Raw genomic sequence first — 19,169 nt, forward strand, 5'->3', positions numbered from 1 at the left:
AGCATTGCTAGATTTTTATTTTTTTTATTTTTATTTTTTTTGCGGTATGCGGGCCTCTCACTGTTGAGGCCTCTCCCGTTGTGGAGCACAGGCTCCGGACGCGCAGGCTCAGCGGCCATGGCTCACAGACACAGCCGCTCCGCGGCATGTGGGATCTTCCCGGACCGGGAAACGAGCCCGTGTCCCCTGCATCGGCAGGTGGACTCTCAACCACTGCGCCACCAGTGAAGCCCCTGCTAGCTTTTTTTTTACATCTTTATTGCAGTATAATTGCTTTACAATGGTGTGTTAGTTTCTGCTTTATAACAAAGTGAATCAGTTATACATATACATATGTTCCCATATCTCTTCCCTCTTGCGTCTCCCTCCCTCCCACCCTCCCTATCCCACCCCTCTAGGTGGCCACAAAGCACTGAGCTGATCTCCCTGTGCTATGCGGCTGCTTCCCACTAGCTATCTATTTAACATTTGGTAGTGTATATATGTCCATGCCACTCTCTCACTTTGTCACAACTTACCCTTCTCCCTCCCCATATCCTCAAGTCCATTTTCTAGTAAGTCTGTGTCTTTATTCCTGTCTTACCCCTAGGTTCTTCATGACATTTTTTTTTTCTTAAATTCCATATATATGTGTCGGCATATGGTATTTGTCCTTCTCTTTCTGACTTACTTCGCTCTGTATGACAGACTCTAGGTCCATCCACCTCATTACAAATAGCTCAATTTCGTTTCTTTTTATGGCTGGGTAATATTCCATTGTATATATGTGCCACCTCTTCTTTATCCATTCATCCAATGATGGACACTTAGGTTGTTTCCATCTCCTGGCTATTGTAAATAGAGCTGCAATTAACATTTTGGTGCATGACTCTTTTTAAATTATGGTTTTCTCAGGGTATATGCCCAGTAGTGGGATTGCTGGGTCATATGGTAGTTCTATTTGTAGTTTTTTAAGGAGCCTCCATACTGTTCTCCATAGTGGCTGTACCAATTCACATTCCCACCAGCAGTGCAAGAGTGTTCCCTTTTCTCCACACCCTCTCCAGCATTTATTGTTCCTAGATTTTTTAATGATGGCCATTCTGACTGGTGTGAGATGATATCTCATTGTAGTTTTGATTTGCATTTCTCTGATGATTAATGATGTTGAGCATTCTTTCATGTGTTTGTTGGTAGTATGTATATCTTCTTTGGAGAAATGTCTATTTAGGTCTTTTGCCCATTTTTGGATTGGGTTTTTTGATTTTTTTGTTATTGAGCTGCATGAGCTGCTTGTAAATTTTGGAGATTAATCCTTCGTCAGTTGCTTCATTTGCAAATATTTTCTCCCATTCTGAGGGTTGTCTTTTGGTCTTGTTTATGGTTTCCTTTGCCGTGCAAAAGCTTTTAAGTTTCATTAGGTCCCATTGGTTTATTTTTGTTTTTATTTCCATTTCTCTAGGAGGTGGGTCAAAAATGATCTTGCTGTGATTTATGTCACAGAGTGTCCTGCCTATGTTTTCCTCTAAGAGTTTGATCGTTTCTGGCCTTACATTTAGGTCTTTAATCCATTTTGAGCTTATTTTTGTGTATGGTGTTAGGGAGTGATCTAATCTCATACTTTTACATGTACCTGTCCAGTTTTCCCAGCACCACTTATTGAAGAGGCTGTCCTTTCTCCACTATACATTCCTGCCTCCTTTATCAAAGGTAAGGTTACCACATGTGTGTGGGTATATCTCTGGGCTTTCTATCCTGTTCCATTGATCTATCTTTCTGTTTTTGTGCCAGTACCATACTGTCTTGATTACTGTAGCTTTGTAGTATAGTCTGAAGTCAGGGAGCCTGTTTCCTCTAGCTCCGTTTTTCGTTCTCAAGATTGCTTTGGCTATTCGGGGTCTTTTGTGTTTCCATACAAATTGTGAAATTTTTTGTTCTAGTTCTGTGAAAAGTTCCATTGGTTGTTTGATAGGGATTGCATTGAATCTGTAAATTGCTTTGGGTAGTAGACTCATTTTCACAATGTTGATTCTTCCAATCCAAGAACATGGTATATCTCTCCATCTATTTGTATCATCCTTAATTTCTTTCATCAGTGTCTTATAATTTTCTGCATACAGGTCTTTTTTTCTCCTTAGGTAGGTTTATTCCTAGATATTTTATTCTTTTTGTTGCAATGGTAAATGGGAGTGTTTTCTTGATTTCACTTTCAGATTTTTCATCATTAGTGTATAGGAATGCAAGAGATTTCTGTGCATTAATTTTGTATCCTGCTACTTTACCAAATTCATTGATTAGCTCTAGTAGTTTTCTGGTAGCATCTTTAGGATTCTCTATGTATAGTATTATGTCACCTGCAAACAGTGACAGCTTTACTTCTTCTTTTCTGATTTGGATTCCTTTTATTTCCTTTTCTTCTCTGATTGCTGTGGCTAAAACTTCCAAAACTATGTTGAATAAGAGTGGTGAGAGTGGGCAACCTTGTCTTGTTCCTGATCTTAGTGGAAATGCTTTCAGTTTTTCACCGTTGAGGACAATGTTGGCTGTTGATTTGTCATATGTGGCCTTTATTATGTTGAGGAAATTTCCCTCTATGCCTACATTCTGGAGGGTTTTTATCATAAATGGGTGTTGAATTTTGTTGAAAGCTTTCTCTGCATCTATTGAGATGACCATATGGTTTTTATCCTTCACTTTGTTAATATGGTGTATCACATTGATTGATTTGCATATATTGAAGAATCCTTGCATTCCTGGAATAAACCCCACTTGATCATGGTGTATGATCCTTTTAATGTGCTGTGGGATTCTGTTTGCTAGTATTTTGTTGAGGATTTTTGCATCTATGTTCATCAGTGATATTGGCCTGTAGTTTGCTTTCTTTGTGACATCCTTGTCTGGTTTTGGTATCAGGGTGATGGTGACTTTGTAGAATGAGTTTGGGAGTGTTCCCCCCTCTACTATATTTTGGAAGAGTTTGAGAAGGATAGGTGTTAGCTCTTCTCTAAATGTTTGATAGAATTCGCCTGTGAAGCCATCTGGTCCTGGGCTTTTGTTTGTTGGAAGAATTTTAATCACAGTTTCAATTTCAGTGCTTGTGATTGGTCTGTTTATATTATCTGTTTCTTCCTGACTTAGTCTTGGCAGGTTGTGCATTTCTAAGAATTTGTCCATTTCTTCCAGGTTGTCCATTTTATTGGCATAGAGTTGCTTGTAGTAATCTCTCATGATCTTTTGTATTTTTGCAGTGTCAGTTGTTACTTCTCCTTTTTCATTTCTAATCCTATTGATTTGAGTCTTCTCCTTTTTTTTCTTGATGAATCTCACTAATGGTTTATCAATTTTGTTTATCTTTTCAAAGAACCAGCTTTTAGTTTTATCGATCTTTGCTATTGTTTCCTTCATTTCTTTTTCATTTATTTCTGATCTGATCTTTATGATTTCTTTCCTTCTGCTAACTTTGGGGTTTTTTTGTTCTCCTTTCTCTAATTGCTTTAGGTGCAAGGTTAGGTTGTTTATTCGAGATGTTTCCTGTTTCTTAAGGTAGGATTGTATTGCTATAAACTTCCCTCTTAGAACTGCTTTTGCTGCATCACATAGGTTTTGGGTCATCGTGTCTCCATTGTCATTTGTTTCTAGGTATTTTTTGATTTCCTCTTTGATTTCTTCGGTGATCACTTCATTATTAAGTACTTTATTGTTAAGCCTCCATGTGTTTGTATTTTTTACAGATCTTTTCCTGTAATTGATATCTAGTCTCATAGCATTGTGGTCGGAAAAGATACTTGATACAATTTCAATTTTCTTAAATTTACGAAGGCTTGATTTGTGACCCAAGATATGATCTATCCTGGAGAATGTTCCATGAGCACTTGAGAAAAATGTGTATTCTGTTGTTTTTGGATGGAATGTCCTATAAATACCAATTAAGTCCATCTTGTTTAATGTATCATTTAAAGCTTGTGTTTCCTTATTTATTTTCATTTTGGATGATCTGTCCATTGGTGAAAGTGGGGTGTTAAAGTCCCCTACTATGAGTGTGTTACTGTCAATTTCCCCTTTTATGGCTGTTAGTATTTGCCTTATGTATTGAGGTGCTCCTATGTTTGGTGCATAAATATTTACAATTGTTATATCTTCTTCTTGGATCGATCCCTTGATCATTATGTAGTGTCCTTCTTTGTCTCTTCTAGTAGTCTTTATTTTAAAGTCTATTTTGTCTGATATGAGAATTGCTACTCCAGCTTTATTTTGGTTTCCATTTGCATGGAATATCTTTTTCCATCCCCTCACTTTCAGTCTGTATGTGTCTCTACGTCTGAAGTGGGTCTCTTGTAGACAGCATATATATGGGTCTTGTTTTCGTATCCATTCAGCCAGTCTGTGTCTTTTCTTGGGAGCATTTAATCCATTTACATTTAAGGTAATTATCGATATGTATGTTCCTATTCCCGTTTTCTTAATTATTTTGGATTTGTTATTATAGGTCTTTTTCTTCTCTTGTGTTTCTTGCCTAGAGAAGATCCTTTAGCATTTGTTGTAAAGCTGGTTTGGTGGTGCTGAACTCTCTCAGCTTTTGCTTGTCTGTAAAGGTTTTAATTTCTCTGTTGAATGTGAATGAGATCCTTGCTGGGTAGAGTAATCTTGGTTGTAGGTTTTTCTCATTCATCACTCTAAATATGTCCTGCCAGTCCCTTCTGGCTTGCACAGTTTCTGCTGAAAGATCAGCTGTTAACCTTATGGGGATTCCGTTGTGTGTTATTTGTTGTTTTTCCCTTGCTGCTTTTAATATGTTTTCTTTGTATTTAATTTTTGACAGTTTGCTTAATATGTGTCTTGGCATGTTTCTCCTTGGATTTATCCTGTATGGCACTCTCTGTGCCTCCTGGACTTGATTAACTATTTCCTTTCCCATATTAGGGAAGTTTTCAACTATAATCCCTTCAAATATTTTCTCAGTCCCTTTCTTTTTCTCTTCTCTTTCTGGATCCCCTATAATTCGAATGTTGGTGTTTTTAATGTTGTCCCAGAGGTCTCTGAGACTGTCCTCTGTTGTTTTCATTCTTTTTTCTTTATTCTGCTCTGCAGTAGTTATTTCCACTATTTTATCTTCCAGGTCACTTATCCCTTCTTCTGCCTCAGTTATTCTGCTATTGATCCCTTCTAGAGTATTTTTAATTTCATTTATTGTGTTGTTCATTGTTGCTTGTTTCATCCTTAGTAGTTCTAGGTCCTTGTTAAATGTTTCTTTCATTTTCTCTATTCTATTTCCAAGATTTTGTATCATCTTTACTATCATTATTCTGAATTCTTTTTCAGGTAGACTGCCTATTTCCTCTTCATTTGTTAGGTCTGGTGGGTTTTTATCTTGCTCCTTCACCTGCTGTGTGTTTTTCTGTCTTCTCATTTTGCTTATCTTACTGTTTTGGGGTCTCCTTTTTGCAGGCTGCAAGTTCGTAGTTCCCGTTGTTTTTGGTGTCTGTCCCCAGTGGCTAAAGCTGGTTCAGTGGGTTTTGTAGGCTTCCTGGTGGAGGGGACTAGTGCCTGTGTTCTGGTGGATGAGGCTGGATCTTGTCTTTCTGGTGGGCAGGTCCACGTCTGGTGGTGTGTTTTGGGGTGTATGTGGACGTATTATGATTTTAGGCAGACTCTCTGCTAATGGGTGGGGTTATGTTCCTGTCTTGCTAGTTGTTTGGCATAGGGTGTCCAGCACTGTAGCTTGCTGGTCGTTGAGTGAAACTGGGTGTTGGTGTTGAGATGGAGATCTCTGGGAGATTTTTGCCATTTGATATGATGTGGAGCTGGGAGGTCTCTTGTGGACTAGTGTCCTGAAGTTGGCTCTCCCACCTCAGAGGTACAGCAGTGACTGCTGGCTGCAGCACCAAGAGCCTTTCATCCACACGGCTCAGAATAAAATGGAGAAAAAGTAGAAAGAATGAATGAAAGAGGATAAAAGAAAATAAAATAAAGTAAGGTAAAATAAAATAAAGTTATTAAAATAAAAAATTATTAAGAAAAAATATTTTTAAAAAGTAAAAAAATAAACAAACAAACAAAAAAAAACGGACAGATAGAACCCTAGGACAAATGGTGAAAGCAAAGCTATACAGACAAAATCTCACACAGAAGCATACACATACACACTCACAAAAAGAGGAGAAGCAGAAAAAATAATAAATCTTGCTCTCAGCTCTCAAAGTCCACCTCCTCAATTTCGGATGATTCGTTGTCTATTCAGGTATTCCACAAATGCAGGGTTCATCAAGTTGATTGTGGACATTTAATCCTCTGCTCCTGAGCCTGCTGGGAGAGATTTCCCTTTGTCTTCTTTGTTTGCACAGGTCCTGGGGCTCAGCTTTGGGTTTGGCCCCGCCTCTGCGTGTAGGTCGCAGGAGGGCGTCTGTTCTTCGCTCAGACAGGACGGGGTTAAAGGAGCCGCTGATAAGGGGGCTCTGGCTCACTCAGGCCGGCGGGGGGAGGGAGGGGCACAGATGCAGGGCGAGCCTGCGGCGGCAGAGGCTGGTGTGACGTTGCACCAGCCTGAAGGGCACCGTGCGTTCTCCTGGGGAAGTTGTCCCTGGATCCCGGGACCCTGGCAGTGGCAGGCTGCACAGGCTCCCCGGAAGGGAGGTGTGGAGAGTGACCTGTGCTCGCACACAGGCTTCTTGGTGGCTGCAGCAGCAGCCTTAGCGTCTCATGCCCGTCTCTGGGGTCCGCGCTGATAGCCGCGGCTCGCACCCATCCCTGGAGCTCCTTTAATCAGCGCTCTTAATCCCCTCTCCTCGCGCACCAGGAAACAAAGAGGGAAGAAAAAGTCTCTTGCCTCTTTGGCAGCTCCAGACTTTTTCCTGGACTCCCTCCCGGCTAGTCGTGGTGCACTAACCCCTTCAGGCTGTGTTCACGCCGCCAGTCCTCTCCCTGCACTCCGACCGAAGCCCGAGCCTCAGCTCCCAGACCCTCCCGCCCCGGCGGGTGAGCAGACAAGCCTCTCGGGCTGGTTAGTGCCGGTCGGCACCGATCCTCTGTTCGGAAATCTCTCCGCTTTGCCCTCCACACCCCTGTGGCTGCGCTCTCCTCCGCGGCTCCGAAGCTTTCCCCACTCCGCCACCTGCAGTGTCCCACCGTGAAGGGGCTTCTAGTGTGTGGAAACCTTTCCTCCTTCACGGCTCCCTCCCACTGGTGCAGGTCCCGTCCCTATTGTCTCTGTTTATTCTTTTTTCTTTTGCCTTACCCAGGTAAGTGGGGGAGTTTCTTGCCTCTTGGGAGGTCTGAGGTCTTCTGCCAACGTTCAGTAGGTGTTCTGTAGGAGCTGTTCCACGTGTAGATGAATTTTGATGTATCTTTGGGGAGGAAGGTGATCTCCGCGTCTTACTCTTCTGCCATCTTCCCCCTCTCCCTGCTAGCTTTTTGGATCACCTCTGTTTTGTGATTTCCACATCTTCCTCTGCCTTGGATTTATTACTTCTTTTGCTGAAAAAAAAAATTCTTCAGTAGTTCTGTGGTGAACCCCTTGAATTCCTGAATGTCTGAAAATCACTTCATTTTGTCTTACCACTCAAATGTTAGTTTGAGATTCTTAAGTGCAATATAATTTTTTCTTGGAACTGTAAAGATACTGTTATATACTATCTACAATTGTTGATAAGAAATTTGATGCTAATCTGATTGTTTTTCCTTTGTGGGGAACCTATTTTATTCTCCCAGGAAGCTTTTAGGGTTTTTTTCTTCATTCTTGAACTTCTAAAATTTCAGAGTGATGTAGTTCTTTTTACATTTATCTTATTCTATACTTGCTGGGTTGTTTCATTCCCAAGACTTAATTCTCTCTTCATTCCTGGGAAGTTTTCCTGTTTACCTCTGATTATTTCTTATCCACCTATTCAATTTATTCTCTTCCCTTGATTCTAAAATCCATGTTCCTTAACTTTTTTTTTTTTTTTTGGTACATCTTTGTCCTTTGACCTTTCAGCTCACTCATTGACTTTTCATTTATGTCCCAATTGCTGGTCGGTGCATCAAAAAATGTTCCAATTTCCGAGTTCTTTAGTTGTTTTCTTTCATGATGTAAAAATCCTCTCATATCTTTCTTATAAACTTAGTTAATAAAAGATATTTTAAAAGATTTTACATATATCTTTTCTGTATTTTCTCTCTTTGTTGAATTTAATGCTTCTGTTACCATGTTTGTTTTCTTCAATTGCTTGGTGATTCTTGGTTGTCTGCCCATCTTTGTGTTTGAGACTCCCGATTTGCCTCCCTGTTCTGTTTATTTTGTCTGTCTCTTGTGAGTAGGGAGCGTAACTTACTGTTTGGAGGGGAGTGGGAATAACTTTTTCTCTGATATGTCCTCTTGGGGGTGTAGTAGCTACCTGGGCCACACTTCTCGAAGACTGTGGTCCACACTCATACCTTTGTCCTTTCAGCATATGTCGCTGTTGCCTGCTGTACAAGTTGCTCTAAATTTGGTGTTCAGGGTTACAACTGAGGGTTACCTCACATTGTCTCCCATCTTGAAAAATTTCCATAACTGTTCTACCTTCAAGTAACCTTCTCCAGAACAGGGTTCTGGCTTTCTCTAGTCTTTTTTTTTTTCCTCTGTAGATTTGGTACTGCGTGCTTTCCATATTTTAGGAATTCTCCAAAATTTCTGTGTCAGCCTGCCATCTTGGTTTAACTTCCAGACCATTTAAATGGCTGTCTTGCTTTTTTTTTCCTTCTTTATTTTGGGGGATGTGAGAGGTGGTTAACTTAATATTTAGTTTTCATGTTGAAGGATGGAGAAGAATCACAGTTGGACTGGATCAAGACCTAATTAGAGGAGAACTAGACAAAGAGAAAATATAGTTGACTTTGAAATTGGCCTCAGTGACGTAGACTTAAATACAGTAGGTAAATGTGACTTTGGGTTTTCTTTGTTTTACCTGGAATGTATATTTCTTTGTTTTTTATATTCTGTAATTAATTCATTCCATAAGGTTTCTATTTATCATATTTTTATGCTTGTGATTTAAAAAACTTAAATTTTATTTCTTTCTCTACCTATAGTTATTTTGGACTTATATTTATTTTAGGTAACAAATCAAATGGTGACAGCATGTAAAGCATATATTACTGATGGGGGAACTAATCATGTATGGGATCAGGAAATACCAGTCGTACTAAAGAAAATTCAGGTTTGTATAAGTTTTTTTTATTTTCATAAAGTCAAGCTTTTACCATCTGGCCCAATTTTGCTTACTTTTTTCATTGACAAAGCATGTTAACTTTGAAAAAACATTGTACAGAGTAGCATGAGCATATAAAAAGAACTTCATTAAAATTATCTACTTCCCTTTATGCTTAGTGCTCCTGTTAGGGCATATTTTAATCCTCATCTTGTCCATGGCTGCCTGTATCAGACACCTCTCATGTGCCATGTCATATGTTCTGGCCCCCATCTTTTACTCCAGTCCATGTTAATTTCATTTTCTTGCCTTTTTGCATTGGTTAGGATTGCCATGCATCCTTAAATAGACCTGGTAATAGTTAGCATCTGATTCTGATCTTCTTTTGGAAGAAAATGCTTCTAACATTTCCCCATTTAGTTTGATGCTTTAATACATCATTGATTAGATTCAAGGAAGTTTTGTTCCTCATTTTAGTACTAGGAGATATTATTAAAAGTTATGAATGGGTTTTGAAAAAATTTTTCAGCACATATTTTTTGAGGAGCTTATAAGATTTTTCTCCTCAATCTATTAATGTTATAGATGACATTTTTAGGTTTTCTAAAATGAAACTATTCTAATATCCCTAGAATAAACTCAACTTAGTCATGGTGTAATTACCTTTTTAAAAACATTCTTAAGTTCACTTTGCTACAATTTTCTTTAGGGTTTTTTGCAACTATATAGTCTGTAATTTTTCCTTTCTCATAGTGTCCTTGTTAGTGTTTCTGGCACTAAGGTCTCAGAATGAGTACGACTGGAGGAGGGGAAGGAAGCACTCCCCTCTTTTCTAGCCTCTAGAAGAGTTTGTAGAAAATCAAAGCGATCTGTTATTTTGAAAGTCTGAAAGAAATGGCCATACCAGCAAGTCTCCATCTCAAAGTGGTTATTGGCTTTCTTCATGTGCTGGTTCCTGGGCTTTGTAGAGCCTAGGTGGGAGGCTGGGACTGTTGAGGTAGAGCAAGAAAGGATGCTCAGTGCCCTCCACCTAGGACGTGAACTGTTGTGCTTGCAGGGTTGGCCCTGAGCACTCTCATAACCACTCTCTGACCTCTGGAACTGGAGGATAAGAAAGAGTTGTTAGAGGAAACAGAAGATGAGGAATTGCAGTTAGGATAGTTTCTCTTCCTGAAAACACTTGATCTCAATGACTGGAAGAACCAGAATCATTATGCAGTTCTTGGATTTGTTCATGTAAAATACAAAGTTATGCAGAGAGAGACCAAAGCAGCACATAAAGCAGTGGTTCTAAACAATACCAAAAGCAGCTGGTGAATCAGTTAAAGAAGGAGATAATGACAACTTCACTTGCATAACTAAAACTTATGAAATGTCTGAGTCAGTGAAAAGAGGAGAAATTAACAGTGTAGATCTTTCTTTTGATAACTCAGTTCCTTAGAAAAGTGAAGCAAAGGACAATTTCTTCTAAGTGTTTTCCCAGGTGTTTGAAATGCATTACAGGTGGTAAAAAAGAAAAAGTTCCTAAACTTGGTGATAAGAATTCATCATTTGATGATGCAGAGGCATTTTATTCCTGCTGGCATAATTTTTATTATTGGAGAGAATTTTTCTTATTTAAATGAAGGAAAAAAGCAGAATGTCATGATGAAAGGAGAGAGATTGAAAAGCAGAACAGAGCAACAAGGGCACAAAGAAAAAAGAAGAAATGAACTGAATGTTAGTTGATAATGCATATAACTGTGATGTAAGAATTTTAAAAATTCAAAGAAAAAGAAAAAGCCAAGAAAGAAGCAGAGAAGCAAAAGCAGAAGGAAAATTGAAGAAGAAAGAAGCTAAAGAAAAACAGAGATGAGGTGAACTAGGAGCTGCTTGGATAGCTAAGGAGAAAGAGGAAGTTAGACAAAAGGCATTACTGGCAAAGAAGAAAAAGGATAACCAGGAAAAAAAGCCATTAAGAGGGAAAGGCAATATCAAATCATTATGTTGTACACCTGAAACTAATATAGTGTTATATGTCAATTATATAAAAAAAGAGAAAGGTAACAAAAACTTCAAAGTTCATGGAAGATCTGGACTTACTTTCCTGATGATGAGATAAAGCCAGTTAAAATTATGGCAGAAGTGGAAAAACTTTGCGATAGGCTTGAACTTGCAAGCTTACTGTACTTAAATGAAACATTCACATCACCTACAAAAGAAATAGGAATTGCTGCTCTGCCAAAACAGAAGAAATTAATGAGCAAATTAGAAAAGAGAAAGAGGAAATTGAGGCTTGTATGTGCCAAGTATCTAAGAATGCAGAGACATCAACTGTTGAAGGTGGAAATGGCAGTAAAAATTTGTCAGAAGAGAATTGATCTGCAATTGCTAATTAAAACTGTGAGCCTCTTTCTTGCTGGGACAAATTCAAGATGGGAAGTTATTGCCAAGTACATGAACACACACTCTACTTCTGGAAGTCAAAAGAACTGCCAAAGATTTTATTGGCAAAGAACCATCTCCCAAAACTTGGCCCTCATCAGAAAGATGACATACTGTGTGGAGTAGAGCCTCAAACTGTCAATATAACACCTCAGAACAATTTGAAAATCCATGTGCAGATTTCACCTCTTTTTTTTTTTTTTTTTTTTTTTTTTTGCGGTACGTGGGCCTCTCACTGCTGTGGCCTCTCCCGTCGCGGGGCACAGGCTCCGGACGCGCAGGCTCAGCGGCCACGGCCCACGGGCCCAGCCGCTCCGCGGCATGCGGGGTCCTCCCGGACAGGGGCACGAACCCGTGTCCCCTGCATTGGCAGGCGGTCTCTCAACCACTGCGCCACCAGGGAAGCCCCAGATTTCACCTCTTGACAACAGAAGCACAGAAGCTTTTGGAATGAGCTTTGAAAATGTATCCAGTAAATATACCTGAAAGATGTAGCATGTATCAGAATTTCATTTCGTTACGGCTGAGTAATATTCCATTGTATGGATATACCACAATTTGTTTATCCATTCATCTTTTGATAGACATTTGGATTGTTACCACCTTCCGACTATTGCGAATAATGCTGCTATGAACATTGCTGTTTAATGATCTCTTTGAGTCTCTTCTTTCAGTTATTTTGGGTATATACCTAGAAGTGAAATTGCTGGATCGTATGGCAGTTCTGTTTTTAACTTTTTGTGGAACCACCAAACTGTTTTCCCTAGCAGCTCTTCCATTTCACATTCTCACCAGCAATGCACAAGAGTTCTAGTTTCTCCACACTGTGCCAATACTTGTTATTTTCTCTTTTTTTGGTAATAGGTATCCTAATGCATATGAAATGGTATCTTATTGTGTTTTGTTTTGCATGTCCCTAATGGCTAGTGATGGTTGAGCATCTTTTCATGTGCTTATTGGCCATTTGTATATCTTCTTTGGAGACATGTCTATTCAAATCCTTTACTCATTTTTGAAGTGGGTTCTGTTTTTGTTGAGTTGGAGGAGTTCTTTATATATTCTAGATATTAATCCCTTATATATATGTTTTATAAATACATATTGCTTCATTTAAAAAAAACTAGTTATTTGACTATTCTTTCTATTTCTTCTTGAGACAGTTTTTGTAAGTTTATATTTTTGAGGAATTTCTTCAATTTTTCTAAAATTTGTAATTTATTGTCATAATGTTGATAATATTCTCTTACTAATCTTTGCCTTGTTATGTAATATGTCCCCTTATTCATTAACAGTATTACTTATCTTCTCTATTTTCTTAATCATTCTTGCTCACTCAATCCTCAAATTCAGAGCAACCCATCCTCCTCCCAGGAGTTTATCACTTCTGTTTTCGTTGTTATTGTTATTTGCTGGATTCCATGTTTCCCTCTATAGTTTCTCCAGGGTTAATTTTGGGAGTGGGAGTGAGAAATCATTCCCCCCAAACTGACCAATTGGCAGAAACCAGGACTCTTGACGTAGAACTTAGCAATTTATTCTCATAATTGTTTTAATATGCTTCAAGTCACTAGCCATTTACTTACTGAATTAGAAATGAAAGCTTGGTTTTCTGCATTCTAGTTTAACCTGCTTTCTACTACATCTGAAATTTTTTCAGGAAACTTTTATTGTATAGTTTTGGGGAATAATTTTCAGATGAGTTGGAGGAAGCAATGAGAAGAATTGTTATTCAGGATGTTACCTGTTCAACAGAAAGGAATTGGTTGGTGAAGAAGAAGTAATAGAAAGTAATTCCTATTAGATGACATATTCCAGTAGGGTAGGGATCTTATCTGTACTCCTAGCATCTCAAGGAGTTCCTAACATATGGTAGGCACCAAGAAACTTTCTTTTTTAAAAATATTTATTTATTTATTTGGCTGCACTGGCATCTTTGTTGGCACATGCGAGATCTTCATTGTGGCATGCTGGATCTTTTTAGTTGCGGCATGCAGGATCTAGTTCCTTGACCAGGGATCAAACCCGGTTCCCCTGCATTGGGAGCCTGGAGTCTTAACCACTGGACCACCAGGGAAGTCCTTAAACTTTTGTTTAATAAGTGAAAAATAATCAGTTACCTCGAAGAGAGTAATGATTTTGTTTTAGAGATTGAGAGGTGGGGAGGTGTATCATAGCTAGAAATAGGTATGAGACTAGTTATATAAGCTTGAATGTTTATAGGAATCACCTGAGCAACTGGTTGAAAGTATGGATTCCTGAGTCTCACTCACAGAAATTCTGATTTAGTGGCTGAGGTAGGCAGAATAAAGATGTCCACATCCTAATCCCCGGAATTTGTGAATATGTTATATTAAATGTTAAGGGGGAATTAAGGTTACAGGAGGAATTAAGGATGGAGAGATTACCCTGGATTATCTAAGTGGGATCAATGTAAGCACAAAGGTCCTTATAGAGTGAAGAGGGAGATGGAAGAGTCAGAACCAGGGAGCTGGCATTATGTTAAAGATTTGACTGGCCATTGGTGGCTTTGAAAAAGTTTAACGTTATTTTTTTTTTAAGATGGTTTGGTTAGCTGGACATGACAGTGAGTTCCTACTGGAGCATAGTGACAATGTCCTCTTTTTTTAACCTGGTTGAACTGACCTGGTATAGCTGTAGTCAAATATTAGGATTTCAGCAATGCACCCATCAAAGACTTTATGATCTCCTCGTGGAGAAATGACAGTTGGATGATAAGTTAGTATTGCACAGTCTTAATGTTTTTTATACCAGTATGTGAATAATGCTGATTAAAAGATGCCAACTGACTAGATAGATAATTGAAAATAGACAGAATTGATACATAATTTTTGGCCTCCTGGGAGCTCTGATTAGCCATGAAAACATGACAACAAATAGTGTATGTGGTAACTTTGATAAGGATAAGAGTTAAGGGGAAATAATGAGAATAAAGAAGATGAGACTATATTGTAAAATAGAAAAAAAAACTGTATTGATTTTCATAGGCCTTTCAATGTGTGGGCAGAGAACTTGAATTTTTAATGTTAACAGCAGCAACCCCTATTGAGGGGTTGATGTGATCAGTTTTGTGTGAGGATAGAATTTTTGAATTTTTCACTCATAAACAAGTGTCTCACTATGTATTATACCCCCTTTTAAATCTCTCATAGGACTGCATTTTTCTATTCAAGGAATATCAGACATCTTTTCACAAAACAAGGAAACAGATTTTAGAATCCTCAGGGGAAAAATCTTTTGAGGTTTCAGAAATGTATATATTTGGAAAATTTGAAGCTTTCTGCAAAAGACTGGAGAAGGTAAGCATCGTGCAGCCACAGTTGCCACTACCAACCATACCTTTCCAGTTATTTCATACTTTATGTAGCATCACTGAGAATTATTTTTCCAGATCTCTTACTATTGATCTGACTCATCCACTATTACTCATAGATTACTGCATTTTATTATAACTTATTTTTTCATTCCTAATTACTATCTTCTGCCAGTCGCACAAAAGCTATTGCAGACTTTCACTTCTCTCGAGACCTCAATTCTATCTTTACCTATAGATCTTGAACTTAAAGCCTCTGCTCTTAACCATTGTATCAGGCTGAGAAAAGGTGTGAGGTGACATATCTGCAATATCTGGCAGAACCAGTAGTTGTGTCATATCTGGATGTGTGAGCACCTTCTCTTTCTAGGCCATATATATGGTCTAAACATAGACATTGTATGGGCGATGTCTTTGCTGGGCAGATATGGGTTAGAAACTTCAGCACCTTTGATTCATTCATTGATTAGGACTGGCTGGAGAGGAGTGATGTTTTTCCAGGGGATACAGGGCAGCCCATATCAGAGGCTCCTTCGAGTCAACCTTTGCAAAGCCTTCAAAGATATCATCTAGGTACCACCCTCCCCATGGCCCCACCATTCTGCCAACTCCCTAGGTCCTGATAACAGTTAGGAGTCTGTTCATTTGTTGGAAATTGGTGGGGGGCATTTCACAAGTTGAAGGGCATTTCCTATACATGCCAGGATAGGAAAATATGGATGATGTACAAAACCAAGTTACTGAGTGGGGCTGTTTTTTGTTTGTTTCTTTAGCAGCTTTACTGAGATATAATTCACATACCATATAATGTATTCATTTAAAGTGTACAAATCAATATTTTCCAATATATTCACAGGATTGTGCAACCATACCACCATCTAATTTTAGAACATTTTCATTCCCACTAAAAGAAACCCTGTGCCCATTAGCAGTGGTACCCCATTCTCCCCTCTACCCAGCCCTAAGCACTTGCTAATCTACTTTCTGTTTCTATAGATTTGCCTATTCTCGACATTTCATATAAATGGAATCATATAATATGTGGTCTTTTGTGACTGGCTTCTTTCACTTAGTATAATATTTTCAAGGTTCATCTATGTTGTAGTATTCCTTTTTATTGCTGAATAATATTCATTTGGATATACCATATTTTACTTATCCACTCATTTGTTGGTGGACATTTGGGTTTTTCTACTTTTTGGCTATTATGACTAATGCAGCTATGAATATATATGTATGTGTTGTTGTGTGAACATATGTTGTCATTTCTTTTGAGTATATGCGTAGGAGTGGAACTGCTGGGTCAGATAATAACTCCATGTTTACCTTTATTGAGGAAGTGCCAAACTATTTTTCAAAGTAGTTGCATCATTTTATAGTCTCATAAGCAATGTATGAGGGTTCCAATTTCTCTGCATTCTTGTAACACTTATTATCTGTCTTTTTGTATTTAGCCATCCTAGTGGGTGTGAAGTGACATCTCATTGTAGTTTTGATTTGCATTTCCCTGATGACTAATGGTGTTGAGCATCTTTTTAAATGCTTATTGTCCATTCGTATTTCTTCTTTGGAGAAATTTCTATTTAAATTCTTTGCACATTTTAAATTTAGTTATTTGTGTTTTTGTAGTTCAGTTTGTAAGAGTTCTTTATATATTCTGGGTCTTAAGTCCCTTATCAGATATGATTTTCAAATATTTTCTCTCTTTCTACAGGTTATCTTTTCACTTTCTTGATTGTGTTCTTTGAAGCAGGAAGTTTTGTTTTGTTTTGTTTTAATATTTATTTATTTATTTTGGCTGCACTGAGTCTTAGTTGCGGCCCGTGGGATCTTCGTTGCAGCATGCTGGCTCTTAGTTGCAGCATACGGACTTCTTAGTTGTGGCATACATGCGGGATCTAGTTCCCCGACCAGGGATCGAACCTAGGCCCCCCGCATTGGGAGGGCAGAGTCTTGCCCACTGGACCACCAGGGAATTCCCTGAAGCAGGAAGTTTTACATTTTGATGAAGTCCAATTTATCAAGTATTTCTTTTGTTGCTTGTGCTTTTGGTGCCGCATCTGGGAAGATGTTGCGTGAGGCTGTTTTGTGAACAGTGAGGATTTCTTGGGGACAAATGTCCAATTAGAATGATATTGGCATGGGTCAAATGAATAATAAGCCCCATTGGTCAGGACCTGTTCCACAGAAATGTTTAACATTTCTGAAACCATTAGGATGTAAACCTGGAGGTGAGTCCTGGTTACTGTTAATTTTTCCAGGAGTGGGGGCCCTTGCTAACTTGGGTGCAGTTTTACATTTGGTAGAGTTTCCGGACTAGACCTTAATTATTAGCCCATGTGCAGTAAAGATCTTTGGTGGCAGGTCTAATGCTGGGCGTAATGAACATCCATCTGTAAAGCAGCAGCCCAAGCATTCCTGATGCTAGAGGGAGTGGGTAATAATGGCCAGCTACATTAGCTACTCCCCCTGCCTTACCTCTGGAGAAGCCTTGCCTGTAGTCTTAAGGATACAACTTCATGCCACAAAGGCTCAGCTGTCAGAGCCAACGCAGCACTCCCTAGGGGTCTTACTTGAAGTGCATCCTGGTTACTAGGTTATTCCATCTCCCCTGTGCTAAGAATTCCTTGCCTGACTGGCATCTCTCCCAGGTGTCATTGGTGGATGTTGGTGTCCAGATTCTTAAAGATGGGGCATAATAGTTACCCTGAAATGTGGCCAGAATTTTCATAATCCTCTAGAGGTGGCTACTGAACTGCCTTGGTGGGCTTCGCCTGCTGAGTGGGACACAGCAGGGACCACTGTTGGACCACCCCTATGAGCTCTTAAATAGTTGAAGAGGAGAGACAGAAGGGCAGGCTAAGCCAGAGCCTGTTAAGGAAAGCTCAGATTCAGATGTCAGGATGACCAAGTACGAAAGTCAAAGGACAGATAAGATTGAGCTTGGGGTTGGAGAACCAAGACCTCAGAGTTGGGCAGAGATGTTGGGGATCTTTAAGGAACAAGTGAGGAGGAAAGTGCTAGTGTGTCAGCTTAGGGTGCCTGAAGTGCATCTTTTTTGGTAGGTGGAGACTTGGTGCATTGAGTGTTAGTCTGCCCTAAAGAACCAGAATTGTGTATAATATCCCTTGTTTCTTCTTCCTGTTCCTGCCACGTAAATTTTGGTGAATATTGGTTTCCCAATATTGATGAATTTGGTTTCCCAGAGCTCTGTCTTTAGTTTTCTTCTCACCCTGAACATCTGTGGGAGAGAAGCGAAGGAGTGGGAAGCTTTGAGCATTGTTTTCCAGAGCAGGAATCAAAATGGGGAATCACTGATGAATATTAAGGAACTGAGTAGCCTGTGGACATGAAAGACTTTTTTTTTTTTTTTTTTTGGTGAAGTAGGTGGTGTTGGTACATTGAGATGGAGCCAGCTGTTTCTGAAATAAAGTTCATTGTGAGGATTTTCCAGGGTTCTTTAGGGGTCACAAGTGACTACAGTCACCTTTCAGGGTTGTGGGACCTTTCCTTTACTTGAATGTGGAATTATGCTAGTGTTACATATCAGAACTATGGTGAGGGCCAGAAAAATGGTAACACTTTTGAATCCGGTGATCCAGTGAAACGATTTTCAGAACATTCTCAAGAACAAAATGCTGAAACTATTTAGACATCTGCAAGGGCTTTTACTCACTGTCCCTCACCACCCCACCTCCTCTTGAAAGGCAAGGTGATCAGATTCTGAGAAAGGCTCTAAACTCTGTCTACTTATGGCAGAACATCCTCTGTCTTAAATAGTCTGAGTAGTAATGACTGGAACAGAGATTTGTCTTCTGTTTTATCTCCTCCGGTTGGTTTTACCTTAAATGATTCTAAAGCCTGTTTATTGGCTTGTTTTTTAAAAATCATTGATTCATTAAGAGTTAATTCTAGGGAAGGGTGCTAATTTCTAACTTTTAAGCTAAAGTAACACTTTTCTTTTTAAGATTACAGAAATGATAACTATTGTGCAAACATATTCAGCCTTGAGCAATTCTCCCATAGAGGGAATAGACATTATGGCAATAAAATTCAAAAATATATATCAAGGGGTTCAGAAAAAGCAGTATGATATTTTGGATCCAAGAAGGACAGAATTTGACATGGATTTCTTAGATTTCATGGCAAAAATCAAGGCTTTAGAGGTAAGTAATTATACATACTTTTGATTTAGTAAAGCTGAAATGTAATCAATAGTACTGAAATTCACATATTTACTATTTATTACAAATTACTCTTGCAAATTGATC

General features: G+C 38.9%; 1 protein-coding gene and 1 pseudogene across 2 annotated transcripts in view; both read left to right on the forward strand.

The window, feature by feature from the left end:
* Positions 1–19,169, forward strand: part of DNAH8 (dynein axonemal heavy chain 8) — a 328,140-nt gene that overhangs the window by 33,493 nt on the left and 275,478 nt on the right. Inside the window, exons 11-13 of the mRNA XM_082637824.1 lie at positions 9,051–9,152; positions 14,738–14,884; positions 18,867–19,064. Of these exons, the coding sequence (XP_082493950.1) occupies positions 9,051–9,152; positions 14,738–14,884; positions 18,867–19,064 (447 nt within the window). The remainder of the gene's footprint in view (positions 1–9,050; positions 9,153–14,737; positions 14,885–18,866; positions 19,065–19,169) is intronic.
* Positions 10,236–11,109, forward strand: LOC309813808 (dnaJ homolog subfamily C member 2-like; annotated as a pseudogene). Its single transcript has one exon. The product of its transcript is annotated as a dnaJ homolog subfamily C member 2-like (transcript).

The sequence above is a fragment of the Mesoplodon mirus genome (genome assembly GCF_964341445.2).
Source record: "Mesoplodon mirus genome assembly, chromosome: 12".
Classification (NCBI taxonomy): Eukaryota; Metazoa; Chordata; class Mammalia; order Artiodactyla; family Ziphiidae; genus Mesoplodon; species Mesoplodon mirus.